Genomic DNA, 26,167 nt, shown 5'->3' with positions numbered 1-26,167 from the left:
GACAAGTAATTATACAGCACAGGGTCTAATGGACACCTGGTCAAGTCCCCTAGCTTTTCTGGGTTCTGTTAATTTATGCATAGGTTTGGGATAGCTACAGTATCCACTTAATTAAAAGAAACTGGATTTTAACAACTGATTCTAAGGATGCTAGCGTGCTCTTAAATAAACAGGTAAAGCTTTTATCCACATCAAAGGGAATTACTCATACCTAAAAGCTCAATAGACATTAGGAGTTTAAATTGGGCAATGTTTTCCTATCTTCTCCAGAGGCAACCTCCATTACAGAGTTTTTAGCTTAAGAGGTTAATTTAATTCAACTTGAGTGTTGATAAAATGTCCTTCAGTTAGGAAAGAAAGAGGGAGGAGAGTAAGAAAGGACTTTTTCATTGGGAGATAATTTTACATATAGAAATCTACAGTTTCAAATATATCCAGCCTCAATGAACAGTGAAATGAAGAGATTTTTAACATTAACAATCTGTCTTTAATACTCTAGCAGTTTATATTATACATAACTGCAGAACACTAAATTCTCATAATTATTTTTGCTGCGTATTGTGTTAAACTTCAAGGATTAATCAAGGATTATCAATACAAACTAATACGTCATGCAGAAGTATCACTTATGATAAATTATTTTTTTCTTGTATGAAACTAATTTCCTAAAAAAATAGGTATCATGTACTGAAAACAGTACCATGCCAAGTGTTTCCTGCATACACGTGCTTCTAATACAAACTAGCTATAAGCCAGAGAAAATAATCAACCACATAACTACACGGCAGATTATATTCTTTCATTTCATCAACTGCCCTATGAAAAGTTAATTATCTTCAAAGGAAAATCTTTTGGGGCTGTAATTTTTATTTTACTGACAATTACAACTGATTTATTTCTAATGTTAAGGAGTCCACGTTTAGCAAGCACTGAAGGCTTCAGAGAACAGAAAAGATTTTGTATTTAAGAGAGTGATTCTATGAAATTCTCTACTTCGTATTATAGAAAGACAAATTAATATACAGATTAATATAGAACTGTGTGTTATTAAAAGTTATTAAAATTAACTTGAAATGTGGCTAGCCCAAATTAGTAAAATATACACCAGAAATCAAAAAATTAGTATAAAAGAAGAATGTAAGCTCTCTTAAAGATTTTTACAGTGATTACATGTTGAAATGATAATATTTTGGATAAACTGAGTGAAATGTACTGTACTATTAAAATTAACTTCAGCTGTTTCTTTTAATTTTTTTAATGCGGCTGCTAGAAAATTTTAAATTACATATATGGCTCACATTATTTTTCTATTCTACAGCACTGCTATAGAAACAGCAGACTCTATTACATGTTAATATTAATCCCAATCCACATTGTTAAATTTCATATCATTATGATATTTGACATAACATATATAGTACATTATCACAAGATTCCTGAGCTTAGAATCAAATACACCTCTATTCTTGAAAACAAAACCAAACAAAACGTGCTCTAATCTTTTCCATCATCTTCTGTATACTAGCAACTGTGCTAAACTTTGGTTATGTATGATTCAGCAAACACGCAAAAGGGATCTTTTGGGTGATAGAACTATTCTAAAATTGGGCTGTTGTGATGGCTGCACAACTATAAATGTATTCAAAAATCAACGGATTGTATACTTATAACTGGTAAATTGTACAGCATTGGAAATCATACCTCAATAAAGCTGTTTTTTTTCTTTTTTTTAAGTACACAGCTAGAGCCCAGCAGATTTAAAGTGCCATCTAGAAGCTGCATATACATTTCAGGTAATTCAAATATAATTCTTCAATCCATCATACGGCTCAACATTGCAATGAAAATTTTTCCATGAGGGTCTTGTTACCTGCAATGGGTCCTCATTCAGCAGTGGATTATGTCATCACTAGTTGGAGGTATAAGTTACAAAAAAACAAAGGGAACACAGAGTAACTGAAAGTGGACAGTTTATTAGTGGCACCCAGCTCAGGCGATAATAGCCCTTATAATAATGTACATCTTGTTGCAAACTCACCCAATCTGGGCACCCTATAATTGGACATCTGCTGGTATTTTGTCATGCTAGACTGAATACTGGAATGTAAGAAACCTCCTGCTCTACACTAATAAAACCAAATAAAAGACAATAGATTGAGTCAAAATTAACATTTAACAATTTCCATGCGAAACTGAAAGCTAAACTGCTCATTTCTCTTTCCCTATTGCAAGAAAAAAAAAAGTAGCAGAGAAATCCAGCAGCTCAAAAATTATAGTCAATTTGGAAAAACATATTGGTGATTAATAAATTTCAAGTTAAGAGCATAGGATCGTTTGTGCATTGCTTCTATCAGACTATTTTCAATCTAAAATTTGTGAGATTATTCACTATGGATATTATGGTGCTGCCACCTTTTGCTTTTTTTGAACATCATCTCCATACCAAAACAGTAAAAATAAGTCAGCTCTACTTTTTCCACTTTAGCAAAATGGGTCTGAAGAACTATGACTTATGCTTTCTTTACACTCAGGAAAACACAGGAAAGTAAAACACAGATCACACCTTCATGCAATTGAACCACTATACAGTTTTGTGCTTTTGGTGGCCTATCTAGTAAATACTATTTCCAGAGCTCTCTTTACCCCATATTAACCAAAAAAAAAAAAAAAAAAAGAAGAGAAAATGAAACAGTGGGAACAGTAATAATATCACATAAATAACTCACATTGAACACTGGAACAGATTTCAAGATGTGTGCATGTACACAAATATAAATATAGACAAAAATTTGCACGGACACTGAGTTCCCTCAAGTTCTCATCTTAGATGTAAACTAGGTGGATAGTTCAAAAGTCAGAGACCATGTGGAATGTTAAAATCATTTAGGAATGTTCATTTAATGCAGCCACAGAATCGAGAGACATATTATAGTCCATTCTAGTTATAAAATGACTCATCCAGGCATTTAGATAAATCTATGAATGCATTTGTTCTAGTTCCAGACTGAAGTTACATCACAATTGTGAATGCTTATGACGTAGTTATACTTTATGAGTTGAGTGACACATTTAAAACTCAAACATGTATAAAACATTCACTGAATTTGACTTTCTAGAGAGATGGTTCTCTATTGGTCAGTATTGGATACCACCACCCATTTCACATAACCCAGAATACTGTCCAATCAATGTGGTGTCCCAGCACATATCTGGCAGTTTTTCACACTGCCTTATTCATTCATAAATGCTTTTAAGACTCCCAAAATAAAAGCCCATAAAGATATGAATACATTTTTAAAGATATCTATAAAATAATACTATCCAGGTATCAAAACTGAATTGCATTTTACTATGATACCTATTCTTTTCTTATTTCTGATATTTTCAATAGGGAAAGTAGTACAAGTCAACTGACAATGAAGTTCATCTTTATAAGGTATAGAGAAGAGCTTTTTTTCTTTAGTCCAAGATATTGTTAAACTCATAGAGCATATGAGAAGTAAAGCATTAATATTTAACTCCTCCCAAAATTAAAACTTTTACAGAATGTTCATAAAGCTCTAAAATAGGTGATTTTAACCTACCAGCATGAAGCTTGGCTTTCTCTAATTTCTAAGAAGCCAAAATATTCATACTGAGGCACTATTCAATTTCTTAAGAGTTTGTGTCAAAGAACTATATCTACTTCTTGGTGGATTTCTGTCATACTCTCCATTCCTAGACATATCACCATACCAAACAATGTGCAAATAACTGTTTAGGAAAACTGAAATGCCCACACTAGACAGCTATTTACTTTAGGAATAAAATAAACCAAAAACATCTCAAAATTTTCTACAGGCTATGCAGAAGACAGGAAAGGATGATTTTTACAGGCCATGCAGCTAAGAGAGAGAGTTGATTCAGGGAATATAATGCTATAAGTTTAAACATATTATGCCTTTTGTAAGGCTTTTTGTAAATCACCATAGAAGTTGATTAAAGTGCTTGCCATGGCTGTATCTACTGCAGACTGGGGAATCATTCCACGCAGATCCGTCTGAATATAGCCTGTCAAAAGACTCCGGTTTGGACTGTCTTTAAGAGGAACACAAAACCAACCACAGGGATGGTTATATCCACGAACAAATTCTGATCTCTTTTCACTCCAGTCAAGACTTATCCCTACAAGGCAATTTAAAATGACACTATTAATAGCAATGACTGACATTAATCTAAAACTCTCACTAAAAAATATTATCAGATTTCTTATTTACATATTTTTCTTCTTATCCATGTAGATGAAAATTAAGCCCCAAGAGTGACCGTGGAAGAATGAAAAAGATAATTACTAAGTGGAATTCTGACAGAGGCTGGTAGATATGTAATGGGGAAAGTTCTAATCCCTTCAGAAAAAATGGCATCATGTCATCCTGGTAACTCCTTGGAAACTACAAATCTTCTCTGTAGCAGCCAGGCCTCAAGGTACTAATAATCAAACCTATGTACCACCACTGCTCCCCACAGGCACTACCATATCAAACTTTGGTTCTGACTGGTTCAGATTAAACAGGTAGATGTGTACCTACAACTGCCAACTCAAATATATCGTACATACAAAAATATTAATTTACCTATAGATATATTTTAGAAAGCAGGAGCCTTCTAATAGTATCTTTAATTTTGAAAAGAAAAATAATACACAGATCAAGGAAGGAAAAGTACTCTAACACATACCAAGCCTATTTTTTCTAAGTATATGACTAAGAAGCTGTTTCTTGAGAGTGACTTAGAAGGAAACCCAACGACTAGATCCCTTTCTTAGAGGCAGTCATGCGTTCCATATTTGTTAGCTGTGACCTGAAGGATACTGTGTAACGGGGAACAAAAACTCATCAGAAAGATTGCAAAAACCTTCTCGATATTGTTATTTTAATCCCTAGGGTTTAGCATTTGCAAACAGAGCTTATTGATTATAAAATAACTATGGGGACTTCCCTGGTGGCGCAGTCGTTAAGAATCTGCCTGCCAATTCAGGGGACACAGGTTCGATCCCTGGTCCGGGAGGATCCCACATGCCGCGGAGCAACTGAGCCCGTGTGCCACAACTACAGAGCCTGCGCTCTAGAGCCCACAAGCCACAACTACTGAGCCCGCATGCCACAACTACTGAAGCCCACGTGCCTAGAGCCCAAGCTCCGTAATAAGAGAAGCCACCGCAATGAGAAGCCCACGCACTGCAACAAAGAGCAGCCCCCGCTCGCCACAACTAGAGAAAGCCCGTGCATGCACAGCAACAAAGACCCAACGCAGCCAAAAATAAATTAATTAAATAAAATAATTTTTTTAAAGATAAGTATGAAAGTTGAAAATATATCTTGTGTAGAAAGAAACATCCAGCCTAGAAAACTCAAAATTTAAAACAAACCAAGAGAAAGTAAAAGGTTTTGAGACAATTACCACAGGATAAAAGCCCTTCTTTATAGTCCACAGTATAGGAGAAGTCAACAAACTCTCTTGGGGAAATTATATTCCAAAGCTGACCAGCAGTAGTATAACGCATCACACAGCAATTCTGAAAGAGAACAGGTAACAGCTGTTAGTACTATAGGAAATATATACATAGACTCATATATCATAAGTTAATCTTTAGTAAAAAATTAACACTCACTTAAAGTGTGTTATAATAAATATTAATAACATTTCTTACAGTGATTCTGACAGGTTTAGATCTCTATTCTATATCTCACGGCGACTGTATGGACTTGAAGAGGATATACAATCAAAACACAGAGGTAAGTTACCCAGTATCCAAATCTCTGTTTCAGTAGAGTCACCTCTTATCCTATATGATAAAAGTGGAAGCAGGTAGTATAGACTGTACGTGTATAAGATAAAATCCACAAGTACTTTGACTAAAACACCAAATGTGTCAATAAAGAAATCCAAACATGGCAAGGAATGAGTTAATAGAAACAGACAAAGAAAGAAAGCCACTTAGGTTACATAATTCTCTAATGCCTAAGGTGGCATTTTTATCTTTGATTTTGGCTAAATGTTAATGGAAAACCTACATACTATTACCTAGAAACCTGAATATGATGGTGGTATTTTCAGAATTTTAGATTTCAGAACCTCAGCTAAAGTTTTACAATTAAAGACACTGATGATTTTCTTAAGCAGCAAGGGTAAAGCTATTGCAGAAAACAAACTCAGTTCTGACTAACACTCATTAGTTAATATGAGGAAACTCAAGCTTTTTGAAAGGCAGCAAGGATTCCCCTGTGAGATCTTTGCCATGACTACTTATTCTCAAAGCAATGAATATAATGAATGCAAGTATACACATGTGCACATGCGCACACATACACACACACACACTCACACACACACACACACACACAATCTGAAGCAACATTTCTAAACAAATACCTCTTCAAAGTACTCCAAAATATCCAATGAGGTCATTAAGCTGTCCCAATCCAAGCGACAGGGACCTGGACGTATATGGTCTATTACACTATTGACGACATCGTCTATAACACCTTGGGCTTTGAAGCTGGAGAAAACATATGAAAGTCAAATGCTATTAGAATGAAAAATTTCAGCATGCTCTCACAGTTCAGAGCTCACATCAAAAAAAATAAAATTTAATGAAGATTTTTTAAAAAGAGTAAACCCCGACTTTTCTGATAAATTAGGTTCTGTCAATTATTTCATCAGAATGTACTCTAAAACGTCCTCAAATCTAATAAGAGATTTGAAGGCTATCTTATGCATTATCATAAACATAGTAAAATACCTTCATGTTATGGTGTAGCCAAGAGCAGTCTGTAGAACACTGTAATGCTTCCATTTATTTCATATGCTCTTCTTTTCTCAACTATGTTCTAACATGTTATTAGTATATGCATATTCTTACCCTAACTTTTGAAACCTTTTTATTAGGAATAGAAATATAGGTCACCCTAGAATAGAATGCCCAGGATTGACTCATGAATAATATCAGAACTTGACATATTTCAAAGGCGGCATTACATACCAGTAGGAAAAAGATATACTAGTTCAAAAATAGTGTTTGGATTCAACAGTTATCCTAACAGAGAGAATAAAAACTGAATTCTTACTTCACATCATTCAAAATACCTCCAGATAGACTAAATACCACTATGTAAAAGGTAAAACTTTTAAATTTTGAGAAAAATATACAAGTGACCATCTTTGTGACCTCAGGATACAGGGGGATTACTTGAATACATAAAACACACAAAAACACAAATTACACAAGATGGTTAAAATTAAAAACTTACATACCACAAATGACAAAATAAGTAATTTCTTTAAAAACGAGCCACAGAGTGGAAGAAGATAAGTGCAACACATATATACAGATATATACTTACTATAGAGGATATATGATTAATTCCTATGAAACAATGAGAAGAGGACAATCCAAACAAAAGATGGGCAAAGGACAAGATTGACCTGAAATGTCAATAAACTTAGAGAAGATGCTCAATTTCACTCATAATCAAGTAATTACTAGCAATACACCATCTCATACCCTTGAAAAACTGACAGAGATTAAAAACTTAATAACAAGTGTTGAATGGAAGGGAATGAGAACTCTCAAAGTGCTACCACCACTTTAGAGAGCAATTTGGCAACATGCAGTAAAGTGGGATGATGTATGTCCCTAAGACACAGGCACATCCCAAGAAAATGTTACATGTGTGTAGAAGGAGGCATGTACCAAAAAGCTTACTGTAGAGAAGAATTCACAACAACCTGAAAATTCATCAGTAGGCAAACTTGCAAACACAGATAAACACATTGTGGTATATGAATACAGAAGTGAAAGACTAGATCAACATGTAACAACATGGGTAACTCTTGAAAACAGTATTGAACAGAAAAAATTAAAGCGTATTACTAAAACACACACACAGTCAAAGTGTGAAATAGGAATAATACACACAACTTCAAGAGAGTAGTTATCTCTGGGGAGGAAAGAAAAGAGAGGTAGATTGGCTTTAACTCCATCATTGTTTTCAGGGGTCTTTTTTCTCTTTTTAAGCATCTGAAGCCTTTTTATCATTTTGTAAATCTCTCAAGCTCAAGCTTATATTATGTTCCATCCTAAGTCTGCTCTTCTGCCTGTGTTCTCTAACTTGGGGTGAGGGTGGGGGTAGGAGGTGGGTAATACAAATTACTTCAGGCACAAATTAGAAATCTGGGATTCAATTTTGACTCTTCTTTTTCTCTTAACCCCGTTCCAATAGTCAGAACTAATAAGTCACCATGTTTCATCAAGATGATTTTCCAAACGTAAACTGCTTAGAACAATATCTGGTTTTCAATAACTGTTAGTTATCATCACCATCATCATCATCACCACCACCATCACTATCATAAATCTCTTTCAAGTTCATTTGTCCTTTTCAACTCCCATGCTATGTCCTTAGTTTGGGAACTCTGTGTCCAACTCAACACTGCATCAGTTTCTAGCTCTTCTGATCATATAACTCTTTAAGAATCTGAAAAAAGCCACAGATCTCTTCCCAGGAACATACACATTGTCACAAAACTTTGTATACAATCTTAGGGACACTTCAAGAAGCTAGCCATGGACCCCAAGAATACAAGCTCTTCTCTAAACTTTCCATGCTCATTTCTCTTTCACAACTGTTATTAGAATAAATGCAAAATCCTCTGAGGACCTGGGATGTATGGGTAGGGTTGAGCAGTAGGTAACGCAAAACTGAATGCCTTAGTTTAGAATTCAAAAATCCTTCAGAGGGCTTCCCTGGTGGCACAGTGGTTGAGAGTCCGCCTGCCGATGCAGGGGACACGGGTTTGTGCCCCGGTCCTGGAAGATCCCACATGCCGCGGAGCGGCTGGGCCCGTGAGCCATGGCCGCTGAGCCTGCGCGTCCGGAGCCTGTGCTCCGCAATGGGAGAGGCCACAACAGTGAGAGGCCCGCGTACAGAAAAAAAAAAAAAAAAAAAATCCTTCAGACATCCTCTCCCCACCCCCATACTTAATGCTCCAGCTATACAAACACAATTTCAACTTCCCTAAATAAACTCCTTAAAGTGTTTCCCATCTGTGTGAACGTAGTAAATGAAATGCTCTCTGCCTGGAATATGAATTTATCCTTCATTCCCTAAGAAATACCTATTCGTTCTTTAAGACTCCGCTCCAATATTAGCTCCCCTATGAAGTTTTTCCATATCACCAAGCATAGTGCTCCCTTGGCACTTTTTACACTTTTTCGCCCCAGCAGGGATTACTGATCTAAAGGATTAACTTCTACACTTGCTTACAATGTTTAATCCAACTCCAGTTTCCCTGTCCTCATAAATACTGTACAACTTATCTTCCTGGAAACACTATCTTTGGTAATACACTTCAAAATACACTGTATATAGTAAGTTCAGTCAACAGTTTCATTTTAAAAAGTGCTGAGTCCCAAGGATGTGACTATTCCACTCCAATTTCACGTGGCAACTATCTCCTCTGGCTTTAAAAAACAATATTTTTTTACTGGTTAAAGGCATAATTCGTGTTCAACTATATGCAAAAATCAAAAAACAGAAGTAAAAATCACACATAAAACTGACATCTAGAGGTATATATTTTGTGTTAAATAAAACATTTTAATATATAAAAAATATATATTTAAAGTCAACCCATGATTGTGCTACATACAGTTTAGTATTCTGCTTTATTCACTTTTCATTGTATCTTGAGCATTTTATTATGTTTTTAAAGACTGTAAAATAGCACATTTTATAATTTAATCATTCCCCAACAATTGATTATTCAGGTTGTTTGTAATTTTTAATATTTTAAGTAATACTGTGATGGAAGAGACAAGTTTAAATAACTATTAATTTTCCCATGATTTCTTCAAGATAAATTTCTTAGAATAAAATATGCTACAGGGGCTTCCCTGGTGGCGCAGTGGTTGAGAGTCCGCCTGCCGATGCAGGGACACGGGTTCGTGCCCCGGTCCGGGAGAATCCCACATGCCGTGGAGGGGCTGGGCCCGTGGGCCGCGGCTGCTGGGCCTGCGCATCTGGAGCCTGTGCTCCGCAGCGGGAGAGGCCGCGACGGTGAGAGGCCCGTGCAAAAAAATAAAATAAAATAAAATATGCTACAGCACTGAATAAATGCAGAAAGAATATTAGAAGGGTCTTATACACCATAGTAAGAAATTAAGATTTTATCAGCTATCTGATATCATTAATGATATCATATTATTTATGATCCCCTCACCACCAACTCTGTCCACCAGGGATATGGACATTTTAAAGGCTTTGAATTCATAACAGGATTTGCTTCTCAGAAAGTTTAACATCTTAAAGCAAAAGCCAAATTTTGCTGGCAATGATCATTCAGTGATCATGTGTGTAGGTGTGTATATATCTGAAGTTTAGCAATGTCCTAAGAGCTACGTAACACTACAGGAATTTACTTACAGATATCCATTAAATTCTTCTGAAGGTTTCCTCCAAATTGTTACATCTTTCTAGAAAAATAAAAACAGTGTATGCTGATAATTACATAGGTGGAAACCTGGATATAAAACTGACAATTTCGTAAATTCTACAGCATTAGCTTTTGCATGAAAATAAAACATAAGTAAATATTCAAAGAAATACGCAAAAGTAATTTATACCATAAAATAATCCATATCTGAATTTCTTCTGTATCTGAAAGTAGTACACATCTTATTTAAATTACAAACCCCTACAAAAGGTTTTTCAATAGCTCAATGACACCCAAACACTGTTAAGATTCGGTGATGGCACTATCTCATTGGCCATTATTATTTGCCCCATTCCAATCTCATCTATTTACCATTACTGACACATTTAGACTGAGATAATAGAAATGTTAAATACTTCATTCTGAACTTGCTCACATCTTTTTAAAATTAAACAATTCAAATCTATAGTGCTACCTTGAATTAGTCCCTACATTTTTTTCTAGATCATTTCCCAAGAAATTCTGAATAGCAGAATAGCCAGAGGACTTAACTGGAAGAGTCCTGGGTTCAAGGACTGGCTCTGTCAACACTCAGGTATGTCATATTGGTAAAAAAATACTAACTGGCCATTCTCACAGGCTTGTTAAAATATCTGAAACGATTTCAAATTATCCATTACTATACTTCCTTAAACTGACAATGACACATTTTATTTACTGACTTGAGAGGCTGCTCTTTACAATCTTGTTGCCATGAGTCTATTCTTGTGTCCAATATCTGAGGAGCTAATGAAAGCAGTGCAGGATTATTATGTTTCTTCCTTTGTGAGACAGTAAACCATCAACTACATTAGCACGTTTATCTATCCCGCACATTCATCTAAAGTATGGTCCATATTTTTCCGTACCATTTTGAAAGTCATCCACCAGCTCATTAGACAGAAGATACACCCTCAAACATAAGTAATTTAATTAATTTACCATTTTCTTAGCAACTCGCCACTTGTCATCTTCAAGGCTGTGGTATTGGATGAGAGTGTTTTTAAGTCTAGTCGCCAAAACAGCTGCATCAGGCAGGTCTTCCATTTGTTTTCCCTGTTACAGAGACTAAGATTATCATCAGCAAATACCAGAGTTAGATGCAGTTGGGTCTCAAATATGGCTTCATAAAAGAATCACCTGGGGAGTTGTAAAAGATACCTATACCTGGACCCCATCCCAAATCAACTAATCAGGATCCCTGAGGGTAAGACCTGGCCATAGGTTTTTTTTTCTAAAAGCTTCCAAGGTGTGAAACACATAGGGATAAGAATCACATATGTTGAGTTATTAAACTCACTCATATAAAAAATAAAATACAATCCTATTTCCCTTTCTAATAGAATCTAACCCAAAGGAATAAATTATAAAATTCCAGATAACTTAAAAGAAAAAAAAATACTGCTTTTTCAAAAAATACAAAAATAACACACAAGGCATAAACTCTTTAAAAATTCCTTAGAGATTCAGCCATTGAAAATTTTCATTTTACCAGCCAACAGATATAGGACTCATTCTAGCAAACAAATGACAACCACAATTGGAAACCTCCTCTTACATCCTTTAAGGATAGGGCTAGAGACCTCTGAAGAATTTCAAAAGTTTGAAGAACTCTATTGTCTTCAATGTTTTATTTCATTTGATGAAGTGTCATAGGATTCAGTGAGCTATCTGTGTAACATAGGAGGTGATATGAAGACCTTAGAACCACCAGTACAGCATAAATAAGTGGTTTATAATTTTAAGGCAATAATTTTAACTATACAGAGAGGAAAGTACTATATCATTAATAATTCCAAAGGTATGTTATTGTTCAACAATACTTTAAAAGGGAAATGATTACTAATCTTTAAAGATAATAAACTTAATATAATGAGGGATTCTATAATGTGATCATTTTAAAACATTGCTGCAAATCCTGTGACACACTTCCCATCAAGAGGGATTGACATATATACACTACTATGTATAAAATAGATAACTAATGAACACCGACTGTATAGCACAGGGAACTCTACTCAGTGCTCTGTGGTGACCTAAATGGGAAGGAAATCCAAGGAAGAGGGGATATATGTATACGTATAGCTGATTCACTTTGCTGTACAGCAGAAACTAACACACATTGTAAAGCAACTATACTCCAATAAAAATAAATAAAGTGAAAAAAATGAATAAAAAGCAACAAAGCATTTACAATGAAAAAAAAAAAAAAAAAAGAGGTGCAGTCTGTGACGCTGCATGACCTCTGCAGCTAGGTTAGAAAATTCCATGCAGCCTCTGTACGTCACTCTTAGAATAATCGCTCTGGGAGCCTTTGATCAACATGTAAGCATACAAGAAGTCTGGTTATCCTGAAGCTGATATGTGGAAAGGCCCAGGTGGAAAGAAGAGGAAGGGAGGGAAAAAAGGAGAGGGAAAGACAGAGACAGAGACAGACACACACACAGATCCAAAATCCCACATCCAGAAGCCTATATTTAGGGCTTCACACCTAATGGGCATCTCTTGCTGCCCCAGTCTTCCTTCAATTTGCCTCAGTCTTCCTCATCTTAATAATTTTACTATTAAAATGATAATTGAGCCAGTTGCTCGATGTCAAAAACCTTGGAATCACCCTTAATAGGTATTAGGAGATTCATCACATACCATTGCCTACAATGCTCTTCTCCTACTGGTTTTCTTTCTGTCCCTTAAATACATCAAGCTTGTCACTGACTTCGGGCCTTTGTATTTACTATTATTTCTCTACCTGGATTAGTAGATCCCAAATCTGAGCATGACTAATAACAACCTGTAATAATAATTTCAGATTAAACCTCCTGTCCTTAATACAACCTTCCCCAAATCACTATTATACCCTTCTTTTATTTTCTTCATAGTGCATCACTATGTGAAATTAACTTGTTTATTTATTGATGTACTATATTCTACTCTTTGACTACCATGTCCCCAACTAATAGAGTGGCTGTCCCATGTCTGCCTTTTTCACTACTATATCCCCACCAACTAGAACACTACCTGGAACACAGTAGGACCTTAATATTTGTTGAAGTGTGTTTGCTTCAAAACATGATTTATTTGGTCTTAACTTCTCTCCTTTTGGTGCCATGGTACTCTCCAGTAAAAGGCTAAAGAAGAAAAGGCTTTGGAAGAAAGTTGTCCATTTACAGGATCATGAAGTTACTACTAAAAAGGAGATCAAGAAAAGATCTAAATGAAATATCAAGGCTCAAACCTCTATGGGAATAAGGATGCAGTTCTCACTACAAATGCATACATCAGAATCATGTTGTTATAATTTGTAATAGCTGTTAATGTTGACAAAGAATCTCTCCTTGGTTGGGCTCCTCTGAGTCCTCCTTTTTTTTTGGCTGCATCAGGTCTTAGTTGCGGCACGCAGAATCTTCAGTAGTGGTGCGGGCTCTTCATTGCGGCATGCGGGCTTCTCTCTACTTGGGGTGCGCAGGCTCCAGAGCACACAGGCTCAGTAGTTGCGGCACGCAGTCTCTCTAGTTGTGAGGCACGGGCTCTAGAGCGCATGGGTTTAGTTGCCTCATGGCATGTGGGATCTTAGTTCCCCGACCAGAGATCACACCCGCGTCCCTTGCATTGGAAGGCAGATTCTTAACCACTGGACCACCAGGGAAGTCTCCTCTGAGTCCTCTTTGTGACGAGGCCTAGCTCTTGGGCTTGTCCTTGGACCCCTTAGTCTAGTTTTAGCAAGAATCCTGCTGAGTCAGTTTAGTGAAAATCCCCTACCCTCAAATTTCCTTATCCCACCCTCAATCTTATCCCCCTGGCCTGCCTTCAGCAAGAATCCTGTCAAGTTGGTTTAAGGCAAATCCCCCTTCCTCTAATGTTTCCTCCTAGTAATTTTCATTCACTGACACTCACCCTGCTTCTTGGCTATACACCCCTACGTGCCCTTGTTGTATTCAGAATGAAGCCTAGTTCTATACCAAGGTTTCTTTTCCACTATTGCAATAGTTATTGAATAAGATTTGCCTTTACCACTTTCATGTGTGTCTGCCTCTGGTTTTCTGTGACACCGTTTTTGGGTATTAGATTTCATGGTCCACAGCCAGACAGTCCGATTCAGTGGGTCTGCTCTAGAATAGGCCCCAGATCTAGGTCCTATAAAAAGCCTCACTGATCATTCTTTTAACCAGTCGGGAGTGACAACCACTAATCTAAAATCTAAAGTGACAAACAAAGTCAGTGCTATAGTCAATATTTATCCAGCACAAAGTAGAACATAAAAGCCATGAAACATGGTAAACACTAAAATGATATAAGGGGATTGAAGATGGCGGAAGAGCAAGATGCGGAGATCACCTTCCTCCCCACAGATACACCAGAAATACATCTACACGTGGAACAACTCCTACAGAACACCTACTGAACGCTGGCAGAAGACCTCAGACTTCCCTAAAGGCAAGAAACTCCCCCACGTACCTGGGTAGGGCAAAAGAAAAAAGAATAAACAGAAACAAAAGGATAGGGATGGGACCTGCACCAGTGGGAGGGAGCTGTGGAAGAAAGGTTTCCACACACTAGGAAGCCCCTTCGCAGGCGGAGACTGAGGGTGGCAGAGGCAGAAAGCTTCGGAGCCGCGGAGGAGAGCACAGCAACAGGGGTGTGGGGGGCAAAGCGGAGAGATTCCCACACAGAGGATCGGTGCCGACCGGCACTCACCAGCCCGAGAGGCTTGTCTGCTCACCCGCCGGGGCGGGCGGGGCTGGGAGCTGAGGCTCGGGCTTCGGTCCGGATCCCAGGGAGAGAACTGGGCTTGGCGGCGTGAACACAGCCTGAAGGGGGCTAGTGCACCACAGCTAGCAGGCAGGGAGTCCGGGAAAAACTCTGGACCTGCCTAAGAGGCAAGAGACTTTTTCTTGCCTCTTTGTTTCCTGGTGCGCGAGGAAAGGGGATTAAGAGCGCTGCTTAAAGGAGCTCCGGAGACAGGGGCGAGCCGCAGCTATCAGCGCGGACCCCAGAGGTGGGCATGAGATGCTAAGGCTGCTGCTGCAGCCACCAAGAAGCCTGTGTGCAAGCACAGGTCACTATCCACACCGCCCCTCCCGGGAGCCTATGCAGCCCGCCACGGCCAGGGTCCCACGATCCAGGGAGAACTTCCCTGGGAGAACACACGGCGCGCCTCTGGGTGGTGCAACGTGACACCGGCCTCTGCCGCAACAGGATCACCCCGTATCCGTACCCCTCCCTCCCCCCGGCCTGAGTGAGCCACAGCCCCCGGAGCAGCTGCTCCTTTAACCCCGTCCTGTCTGAGCGAAGAACAGACGCCCTCAGGCGACCTACACGCAGAGGCGGGGCCAATCCAAAGCTGAACCCCAGGAGCTATGCAAACAAAGAAGAGAAAGGGAAATCTCTCCCAGGAGACTCAGGAGCAACAGATTAAATCTCCACAGTCAACTTGATGTACCCTGCATCTGTGGAATACCTGAATAGACAACGAATCATCCTAAATTGAGGAGGTGGACTTTGGGAGGAATGATATATATATATTTTCCCCTTTTTCTCCTTTTGTGAGTGTATATGTGTGTGTTTCTGGGTGTGATTTTGTCTGTACATCTTTGCTTTTACCATTTGTCATTGGGTGATGTCTGTCCTTTTTTTTTTTTTCCTTTTTTTTAGTATAGTTTTTAGCGCTTGTTATCATTGGTGGAATTTTTTCTGGTTTGGTTGCTCTCTTCATTCTTTATTTTATTACTTAAAAAAATTTTAATAATTATTTTTTATTTTAATAATTTTATTTTATCTCTTTCTCCTTCCTTCCTTCCTTCTTTCCCTTCCTCCCTTTCTTTCTTTCTTTCTTTCTTTCTTTCTTTCTTTCTTTCTTTCTTTCTTTCTTTCTTTTCTTTCTTTCTCCCTTTTATTCTGAGCTGTGTGGATAACAGGCTCTTGGTGCTCCAACCAGGAATCAGGGCTGTGCCTCTGAGGTGGGAGAGCCAAATTCAGAACAAAGGCCCACCAGAGACCTCCCAGCTCCACATAATATCAAGGCAAAAATCTCCCAGAGACCTCCATCTCAATGCCAACACCCAACTCCACTCAATGACCAGCAAGCTACATTGATGGACATCCTATGCCAAACAACTAGCAAGACAGGAACACAGCCCCACCCATTAGCAGAGAGGCTGCCTAAAATCATAATAAGTCCACAGACACCCCAAAACACACCACCAGACGTGGACCTGCCCACCAGAAACACAAGATCCAGCCTCATCCACCAGAACACAGGCACTAGTCTCCTCCACCAGGAAGCCTACACAACCCACTGAACCAACCTTAGCCACTGGGGGCAGACAACAAAAACAATGGGAACTATGAACATGCAGCCTGCGAAAAGGACACCCCAAAAACAGTAAGTTAAGCAAAATGAGAATACAGAGAAACACAGCAGATGAAGGAGCAAGGTAAAAACCCACCAGACCTAACAAATGAAGAGGAAATAGGCAGTCTGCCTGAAAAAGAATTCGGAATAATGATAGTAAACATGATCCAAAATCTTGCAAATAGAATGGAGAAATTACAAGAAACGTTTAACAAGGACCTAGAAGAACTAAAGAGCAAACAAACAATGATGAACAACACAATAAATGAAATTTAAAATTCTCTAGAAGGGATCAATAGCAGAATAACTAGGCAGAAGAACGGATAAGTGATCTGGAATATAAAATAGTGGAAATAACTACTGCAGAGAAGAATAAAAAAAAAAGAATGAAAAGAACTGAGGACAGTCTCAGAGACCTCTGGGACAACATTAAACGCAACAACATTTGAATTATAGGGGTCCCAGAAGAAGAAGAGAAAAAGAAAGGGACTGAGAAAATATTTGAAGAGATTATAGTTGAAAACTTCCCTAATATGGGAAAGGAAACAGTTAATCAAGTCCAGGAAGCACACAGAGTCCCATACAGGATAAATCCAAAGACAAACACGTCAAGACACATATTAATCAAACTATCAAAAATTAAATACAAAGAAAAAATATTAAAAGCAGCAAGGGAAAAACAACAAATAACACACAAGGGAATCCCCATAAGGTTCACAGCTGATCTTTCAGCAGAAACTCTGCAAGCCAGAAGGGACTGGGAGGACATATTTAAAGTGATGAGGGAGAAAAACCTGCAACCAAGATTACTCTACCCAGCAAGGATCTCATTCAGATTTGATGGAGAAATTAAAACCTTTACAGACAAACAAAAGCTAAGAGAATTCACCACCACCAAACCAGCTTTACAACAAATGCTAAAGGAACTTCTCTAGGCAAGAAACACAAGAGAAGGAAAAGACCTACAATAACAAACCCAAAACAATTAAGAAAATGGTAATAGGAACATACATATCGATAATTACCTTAAATGTAAATGGATTAAATGCTCCCACCAAAAGACACAGACTGGCTGAATGGATACAAAAACAAGACCCATATATATGCTGTCTACAAGAGACCCACTTCAGACCTAGAGACACATACAGACTGAAAGTAAGGGGATAGAAAAAGATATTTCATGCAAATGGAAACCAAAGGAAAGCTGGAGTAGCAATTCTCATATCAGACAAAATAGACTTTGAAATAAAGACTACTAGAAGAGACAAAGAAGGATACTACATAATGATTAAGGGGTTAATCCAAGAAAAAGATATAACAATTGTAAATATTTATGCACCCAACATAGGAGCATCTCAATACATAAAGCAAATACTAACAGCCATAAAATGGGAAATCGACAGTAACACAATCATAGTAGGGGACTTTAACACCCCACTCTCACCAATGGACAGATCATCCAAAATGAAAATAAGGAAACACAAGCTTTAAATGACACATTAAACAAGATGGACTTAATTGATATTTATAGAACATTCCATCCAAAAACAACAGAATACACTTTCTTCTCAAGGGCTCATGGAACATTCTCCATGATAGATCATATCCTGGGTCACCAATCAATCCTTGGTAAATTTAAGAAAATTGAAATCGTATCATTCTTTTCTGACCACAACACTATGAGACTAGATATCAATTACAGGAAAAAAAATCTGTAAAAAATACAAACACATGGAGGCTAAACAATACACTACTTAATAACCAAGAGATCACTGAAGAAATCAAAGAGGAAATCAAAAAACACCTAGAAACAAATAACAATGAAAACACAATGACCCAAAACCTATGGGATGCAGCAAAAGCAGTTCTAAGAGGGAAATTTATAGCAATACAATCCTACCTTAAGAAATAAGAAACATCTCAAATAAACAACCTAACCTTACACCTAAAGCAATTAGAGAAAGAAGAACAAAAAAACCCCAAAGTTAGCAGAAGGAAAGAAATCATAAAGATCAGATCAGAAATAAATGAAAAAGAAATAAAGGAAACGATAGGAAAGATCAACAAAACTAAAAGCTGGTTCTTTGAGAAGATATACAAAATTGATAAACAACTAGCCAGACTCATCAAGAAAAAAAAGGAAGAAGATTCAAATCAATAGAATTAGAAATGAAAAAGGAGAAGTAACAAGTGACACTGCAGAAATACAAAAGATCATGAGAGATTACTACAAGCAACTCTATGCCAATAAAATGGACAACCTGGAAGAAATGGACAAATTCTTAGAAATGCACAACCTGCCAAGACTGAATCAGGAAGAAATAGAAAATATGAACAGACCAATCACAAGCACTGAAATTGAGACTGTGATTAAAAATCTTCCAACAAACAAAAGCCCAGGACCAGATGGCTTCACAGGCGAATTCTATCAAACATTCAGAGAAGAGCTAACACCTATCCTTCTCAAACTCTTCCAAAATATAGCAGAGGGAGGAACACTCCCAAACTCATTCTACGAGGCCACCATCACCTTGATACCAAAACCAGACAAAGATGTCACAAAGAAAGAAAACTACAGGCCAATATCACTGATGAACATAGATGCAAAAATCCTCAACAAAATACTAGCAAACAGAATCCAACAGCACATTAAAAGGATCATACACCATGATCAAGTGGGGTTTATTCCAGGAATGCAAGGATTCTTCAATATACGCAAATCAATCAACGTGATACACCATATTAACAAATTGAAGGAGAAAAACCATATGATCATCTCAATACATGCAGAGAAAGCTTTCAACAAAATTCAACACCCATTTATGATAAAAACCCTGCAGAAAGTAGGCATAGAGGAAACTTTCCTCAACATAATAAAGTGCATATATGACAAACCCACAGCCAACATCGTCCTCAATGGTGAAAAACTGAAAGCATTTCCACTAAGATCAATAATAAGACAAGGTTGCCTACTCTCACCACTCTTATTCAACATAGTTTTGGAAGTTTGAGCCACAGCAATCACAGAAGAAAAGGAAATAAAAGGAATCCATATCGGAAAAGAAGTAAAGCTGTCACTGTTTGCAGATGACATGATACTATACATACAGAATCCTAAAGATGCTACCAGAAAACTACTAGAGCTAATGAATGAATTTGGTAAAGTAGCAGGATACAAGATTAATGCACAGAAATCTCTGGCAGTCCTATACACTCATGATGAAAAATCTGAAAGTAAAATCAAGAAAACACTCCCATTTACCACTGCAACAAAAAGAATATAATATCTAGGAATAAACCCACCTATGGAGACAAAAGACCTGTATGCAGAAAATTATAAGACACTGATGAAAGAAATTAAAGATGATACAAATAGATGGAGAGATATACCATGTTCTTGGATTGGAAGAATCAACATTGTGAAAATGACTCTACTACCGAAAGCAATCTACAGATTCAATGCAATCCCTATCAAACTACCACTGGCATTTTTCACAGAACTAGAACAAAAAATTTCACAATTTCTATGGAAACACAAAAGACCCCAAATAGCCAAAGCAATCTTGAGAAAGAAAAACGGAGCTGAAGGGAGCAGGCTCCCTGACTACAGACTATAATACAAAGCTACAGTAATCAAGACAGTATGGTACTGGCACAAAAACAGAAATATAGATCAATGGAACAGGATAGAAAGCCCAGAGATAAACTCACACACATATGGTCACCTTATCTTCCATAAAGGAGGCAAGAATATACAGTGGAGAAAAGACAGCCTCTTCAATAAGTGGTGCTGGGAAAACTTGACAGGTATATGTAAAAGAATGAAATTAGATCACTCCCTAACACCATACACAAAAGTAAACTGAAAATGGATTAAAGACCTAAATGTAAGGCCAGACACTATGAAACTCTTAGAGGAAAACATAGGCAGAACACTCTATGACGTAAATGACAGCAAGATCCTTTTAGACCCACCTCCTAGAGCAATGGAAATGAAAACAAAAATAAACAAATGGGACCTAATGAAACTTAAAAGCTTTTTCACACCAAAGAAACCATAAACAAGACAAAAAGACAACCCTCAGAATGGGAGAAAATATTTGCAAATGAAGCAATGGACAAAGGATTCATCTCCAAAATTTACAAGCAGCTCATTCAGCTCAATATCAAAAAAACAAACCCAATCCAAAAATGGGCAGAAGACCTTCCAAAGAAGATATACAGATTTCCAGCAAACACATGAAAGAATGCACAACATCATTAATCATTAGAGAAATGCAAATCAAAATTACAATGAGATATCATCTCACACCAGTCAGAATGGCCATCATCAAAAAATCTAGAAACAATAAATGCTGGAGAGGGTGTGGAGAAAAGCGAACCCTTGCACTGTTGGTGGGAATGTAAATTGGTATAGCCACTATGGAGAACAGTATGGAAGTTCCTTAAAAAACTACAAATAGAACTACCATATGACCCAGCAATCCCACTACTGGGCATATACCCTGAGAAAACCATAATTCAAAAAGAGTCATGTACCAAAATGTTCATTGCAGCTCTATTTACAATAGCCAGGACATGGAAACAAACTAAGTGTCCATCGACAGATGAATGGATAAAGAAGATGTGGCACATATATACAATGGAATCACTCAGCCATAAAAAGAAATGAAACTGAGTTATTTGTAGTGAGGTGGATGGACTTAGAGTCTGTCATACAGAGTGAAGTAAGTCAGAAAGAGAAAAACAAATACCGTATGCTAACACATATATATGGAATCTAAAAAATATATATATATGGTCATGAAGAACCTAGGGCCAAGACAGGAATAAAGACGCAGACCTACTAGAGATTGGACTTGAGGACATGGTGAGGGGGAAGGGTAAGCTGGGACAAAGTGAGAGATGGCATGGACAGATATACACTACCAAATGTAAAATAGATAGCTAGTGCGAAGCAGCCGTATAGCACAGGAAGATGAGCTCAGTGCTTTGTGACCACCTAGAGGGGTGGGATAGGGAGGGTGGGAGGGAGGGAGACGCAAGAGGGAAGAGATATGGGGATATATGTATATGTATAGCTGATTCACTTTGTTATAAAGCAGAAACTAACACACCATTGTAAAGCAATTATACTCCAATAAAGATGTTTAAAAAAAAGAGTAAATACTGCAAACAAATTATGCTGAAAAAAATAAAGAAAAAAGATATGATATGGAAAAACTAAAATAAAATGATACAGAAGTTCAGGGAGGAAAAAAAAAACTTTTCCTGTATTTTCTTATGCTCTGTCCCTGAGACCTGCAATTAAATTGACAAAAGATAGATTAACAGAAAAAAAGGCAAAGTTTACTTGATGTCAATATTTAATTTTTTTATGCAAAGAGGCTTTCATAGAAAATAACTGGAGACCCAGAGAAGCTTATATACCCTGAGCTTATACACCATCTTAAAGGGTGATAAACTCTGGAGAAATGACAAGACAAGGGAAAAGGGGTTTGAGCTTCTAGGGGTGGTAAATTATGGCAAGATAAATATATGGGAAGAGACCAATAAAAGGTAAAGACAAAAAAAAAAAAGGTAAAGGTTATTTTAGTGAAGTTTGTTTGTGTAGACCATCTCAGTTCAACTTTCTATCTCCAGTGATAGCCGTTATTCTCCTGGTATAGGAGAGAGGAGAGGGAAGACCTTCACCAAAGGATATTTATGTCCCATTTTTAGGCAGATAGTGGAAGGATAAATGGTTCTTTCCGTGTCTGCTGCTTCTTAATTGCCTTCAGCTCAAAGTAACCTTTATTCTGAAGTGGCATGTTTTGGGGTGGTATATCCCTTCAGAAACATGGGAAAGTATATATAGAAAATTCAGTAATATAGAATTTTGGATCTATGAAAGTGATGTGAAATATCTAGTAATTATAGATCCTACCCATAAGAAGTGGATTAGCTCATTTAGAAAGTCTGCCAGTCAGGAATAGATCCCATTTCCACTCAAGAGACTGCCAACTTGATAGCCAGTACAATGACCTTATTTAAGGGTATGTTATAAACAAACACAAGTTCTTAGAGAGGACTTGAAAAAGAAATTTTATTTATCCATTACTAAGGATCATTATGATTAAACAACATTCTTTAAATCCAAAGGTCACATGCCAGGTTCCTGTGGCTAGCAGATAAGAGTATTTTCAAAACTCTTTGATAGAAATCAAAGATGAAGTGGAAAGCTACTGTTAGCATAGACAACATTACCTTTAGGTAAATCTAGCATACAAAAAGTAAGCAATAAAAACTACCTATAAAGATGAGAATCTGAAACTTTAAGGTGTTTACCTTAGTTATCATTAACTCCTCCTGGTTAGTATAAAATCCAAACTCCCTAATATGTCTTATGGGCCCTTTTATATTTTGGCCAAGCTCATTGCCTAATTTCTACTCTTCTTTCCTGGACCCCTCTTAAGACTATGTTAGCTCTCCTGCCAATGTTAAAAACTCCTATTAATGAGCCTCTCTAGTGGTGGTGGAGTAGGAGGTAGGAAAGGAAGAAAATAAAGTATAAACTTGGAAATCTCTCTTTTAGCCCAATGAAGTATTTAACCAAGCAGTTAATCTTGATGAAAAAAATCCATGCAAGGGTTAAGTCCAAAGGGAATAACAGTTACTTTCTAAACTGATCATCTGTGTTTAGACAGGCAAGACAGAGAATCTCTCAAAAACCAAGGTGGGGTGGGGATAGGGGAACAATATTGGGGTTATCAAGGTCTTGGTGCTCTCTTAATAGGGCACTCACATTAATTGAAAAGAAAGCATGCAATATGCCCTATTGCAATCTCTATCTGTGGAGAATGTCAGGAAATGTTTTAAATACCATTCTGAACTCCCTCTTTCTTTTATTCTCCTTGCTGACCTTATAGCACGAAACTCTCCAACACTTCCATGTCAGAGAAAACAGGTACCACTTAACTGTATCAGAATCTAACAGCTCCATAAATGGGTTATATACTCTTGACAATTCTATAGCCAGGTGCTAAGTAATGTCCACCTTTTTTCTTTCTTACTCTAACCTTTTTGGTCACGTTTTCTACGTTTATGTTTTTGAAGTGACTACTAGTGTAGGCAGTTGCTGCCACCATTGAGTGGGCAGCCTTCACAGGTTAAAAAATTTTCTTGGGCTTCCCTGGTGGCGCAGTGGTTGAGAGTCTGCCTGCCGATGCAGCGGACACGGGTTCGCGCCCCGGTCTGGGGAGATCCCACATACCATGAAGTGGCTAGGCCCGTGAGCCGTGGCTGCTGAGCCTGCGCGTCCAGAGCCTATGCTCCGCAACGGGAGAGGCCACAACAGTGAGAGGCCCGCGTACCACCAAAAAAAAAAAAAAAAAATTTTCTTGAGGCTATCTATCAGCACCACAGTCTTTGACGGATACAATTTTAATTTTTGTCAAATGTCAGTGAAATGGCCATAGGTTTTAATTAACTATGGAATATAATAAACATTTTAACCTCTAATAAAAAGTGAATGCCATAAAAATCCGTTTGTACTTATGTAGTATGATTAAGTCAGAATTCACGTATTAAAGAAACTCATATCAGAATCGTTTCACCTTCCATTACCTGATTGATATGTTTCATGTATGTGAATAGCTTCAATTTAACATGCCATAGATCTTCCCCAAGATGTGCAAACCAAGGCCTTGTAAATTAAATATTTTCTACCTAACATAAAAATTCCAGCATAGGCTTAATTGCCAATCAATTTTGAATTAGTAATTTAGCTTTTCCAATTAGTCAAATACGGTAGTTTCTCATTTTTGAGACTGGCTGTGGCAGGAATGCAACAGGGTAAGTCTTCATCTGCAATGTGACTGATGATACTCCGATTCAGTGCTCACTTTGGCTTATTTTAGGACAAGCTTTACAACACCAATGAGACTTTTACAACACTTAAGACAATATTAATTTCTAATAATGTCACAGCTTTAAGTTTGAGTCCAAGTTAATGTTCAAGCTCCTAATGCTCTAATCCTTTATTTAAAAACATAATAATAGCTAACATTTATTGATCATTTACTATGTGATCAGTCTTTCTGGCCACTTCAAATTGTATTATTTCATTTAATCCTCATAAATAACCTTAAGAGCCCATCCTATTATTGTCTCTATTTTACAGAAAGGGAAAGTATCAACACGGAGGTTAAGTCATTTGTCCAAGATCACACAGCCCATAAGTGATGGAGCCAGAATTCCAACCCAGGACCTCTGCCTCCAGAGACTGAAGGTCTATTCTGTAAAACACTGGAAGCTGATCAAAGGCTGCAAGAGACTCTAAAAATCTGACATCATATTGAATTTGCCATATTTTGTCTTGGCTGCTGAACCTAAAAAATCTCAGGTAATCTTTCTTAATTGTAAATTAGGGATAACAGCAACATTAATTTATTGAGGAATTACAAGAGTTAATATATTTAGTACCGAACTTGGAAGATAGTAAGCACTCGGAAAACACTGCCTCCGTCAAAGCCTGGTGTGAGGGAATGGACCTTCTGTTGTCTGTGCACCTACTAAGAACCAGGAAGCACTGTGCCCATCACAGAACGGTATCTCAGTGAATCTTCACCCAGGTCCCCCGAAGCGAGGTTATTACCGCCCTTTCCCCATCTAACAGATGAAGTAACTTGGGCCTAATCGGCGTCCTAACGCTGGTGAACTGGGTTGAGGAGGAGAGGGGCAAGCCCTGGGATCCAACCAGCTCGACCCTTACCCTCAGTTTTCTCTTACCTGTGAGGTCCACACACGTCCGGACGCCGGTTCCGCCATCCTGGACCTCCACGGCGGCTTCCCTCTCCCACTGCCCGGAGCAGCTCCGGGAAGACCACCCTGTCGCTCCGCCTCTAGGCGGCCTCACCTCCGTGTTTCTACTCAAGGCTACTTGAGGTGAAGCAAGGAGTGCGACCGAGATCAGGCGTGCCAGGTAGACAGGAAACTCACTCTTTCTGCAATACTAACTCTACAGCTCTCTCGGCTTCCCCGCCCGCCGAGGCCACCGGCGGCAGCAGCCAATGGTCGCCAAGCCACTGCCAGTTGCAGCCAATTGGAAGGCACCAAGCCTTCCGGGGAAGGCGGGCCGAACCCCGCAACCACGCCCCCGGCTCGAACCCTGGCCTCCGGGGATGGGTAGTGGCAAAAGTTGGCAGAAGCAACGTGTGTTTGCAGGGATTGGCTGGCGCGGCAGCGTGCGGAGCGCTGATTGGTCGCCGAGAGATGGACTGATTCCGCGTCGGGTGAGAGTTGAAGGTCTCCGGGCCAGCTGCG

The 26,167-nt window shown here is 38.1% G+C and overlaps 1 protein-coding gene across 2 annotated transcripts; it reads right to left on the bottom strand.

The window, feature by feature from the left end:
• Positions 1-1,180: 1,180 nt before the first annotated feature.
• On the bottom strand, positions 1,181-25,854 carry STARD4 (StAR related lipid transfer domain containing 4). Of its 2 annotated transcripts, XM_027100170.1 has the most exons (6): positions 25,634-25,854; positions 11,455-11,568; positions 10,464-10,513; positions 6,412-6,538; positions 5,440-5,554; positions 1,181-4,164 (listed from the first exon to the last, which is right to left on the bottom strand). In XM_027100170.1, exons 1-6 carry the CDS (start codon positions 25,670-25,672, stop codon positions 3,935-3,937), a joined length of 675 nt encoding a protein of 224 aa, XP_026955971.1. In that variant the 5' UTR covers positions 25,673-25,854; the 3' UTR covers positions 1,181-3,934. The 2 variants fall into 2 exon arrangements, with proteins under 2 accessions (XP_026955971.1, XP_026955979.1); XM_027100178.1 differs by lacking the exons at positions 6,412-6,538; positions 25,634-25,854 and having other exon boundaries at positions 11,455-11,506.
• Between the last annotated feature and the right edge of the window lie 313 nt (positions 25,855-26,167).

Source organism: Aethalodelphis obliquidens, unplaced genomic scaffold (assembly GCF_003676395.1).
Source record: "Aethalodelphis obliquidens isolate GAN/ISIS:26980383/991018 unplaced genomic scaffold, ASM367639v1 scaffold4, whole genome shotgun sequence".
NCBI lineage: Eukaryota > Metazoa > Chordata > Mammalia > Artiodactyla > Delphinidae > Aethalodelphis > Aethalodelphis obliquidens.
The sequence above is the reverse complement of the archived record's forward strand: the minus strand, read 5'-3'. Positions and strand labels throughout refer to the sequence as shown.

Coding starts and splice junctions, on each gene's coding strand:
- STARD4 (XM_027100170.1), bottom strand. CDS start 25,672: ATGGCGGAACCGGCGTCCGGACGTGTGTGGACCTCACAG. Junction 6,539..10,463: donor GAAGAATTTAATGGATATCT/GTAAGTAAATTC, acceptor TGTTTTCTCCAG/CTTCAAAGCCCAAGGTGTTA. Junction 4,165..5,439: donor AGAAGGGCTTTTATCCTGTG/GTAATTGTCTCA, acceptor ATTGCCTTGTAG/GGATAAGTCTTGACTGGAGT.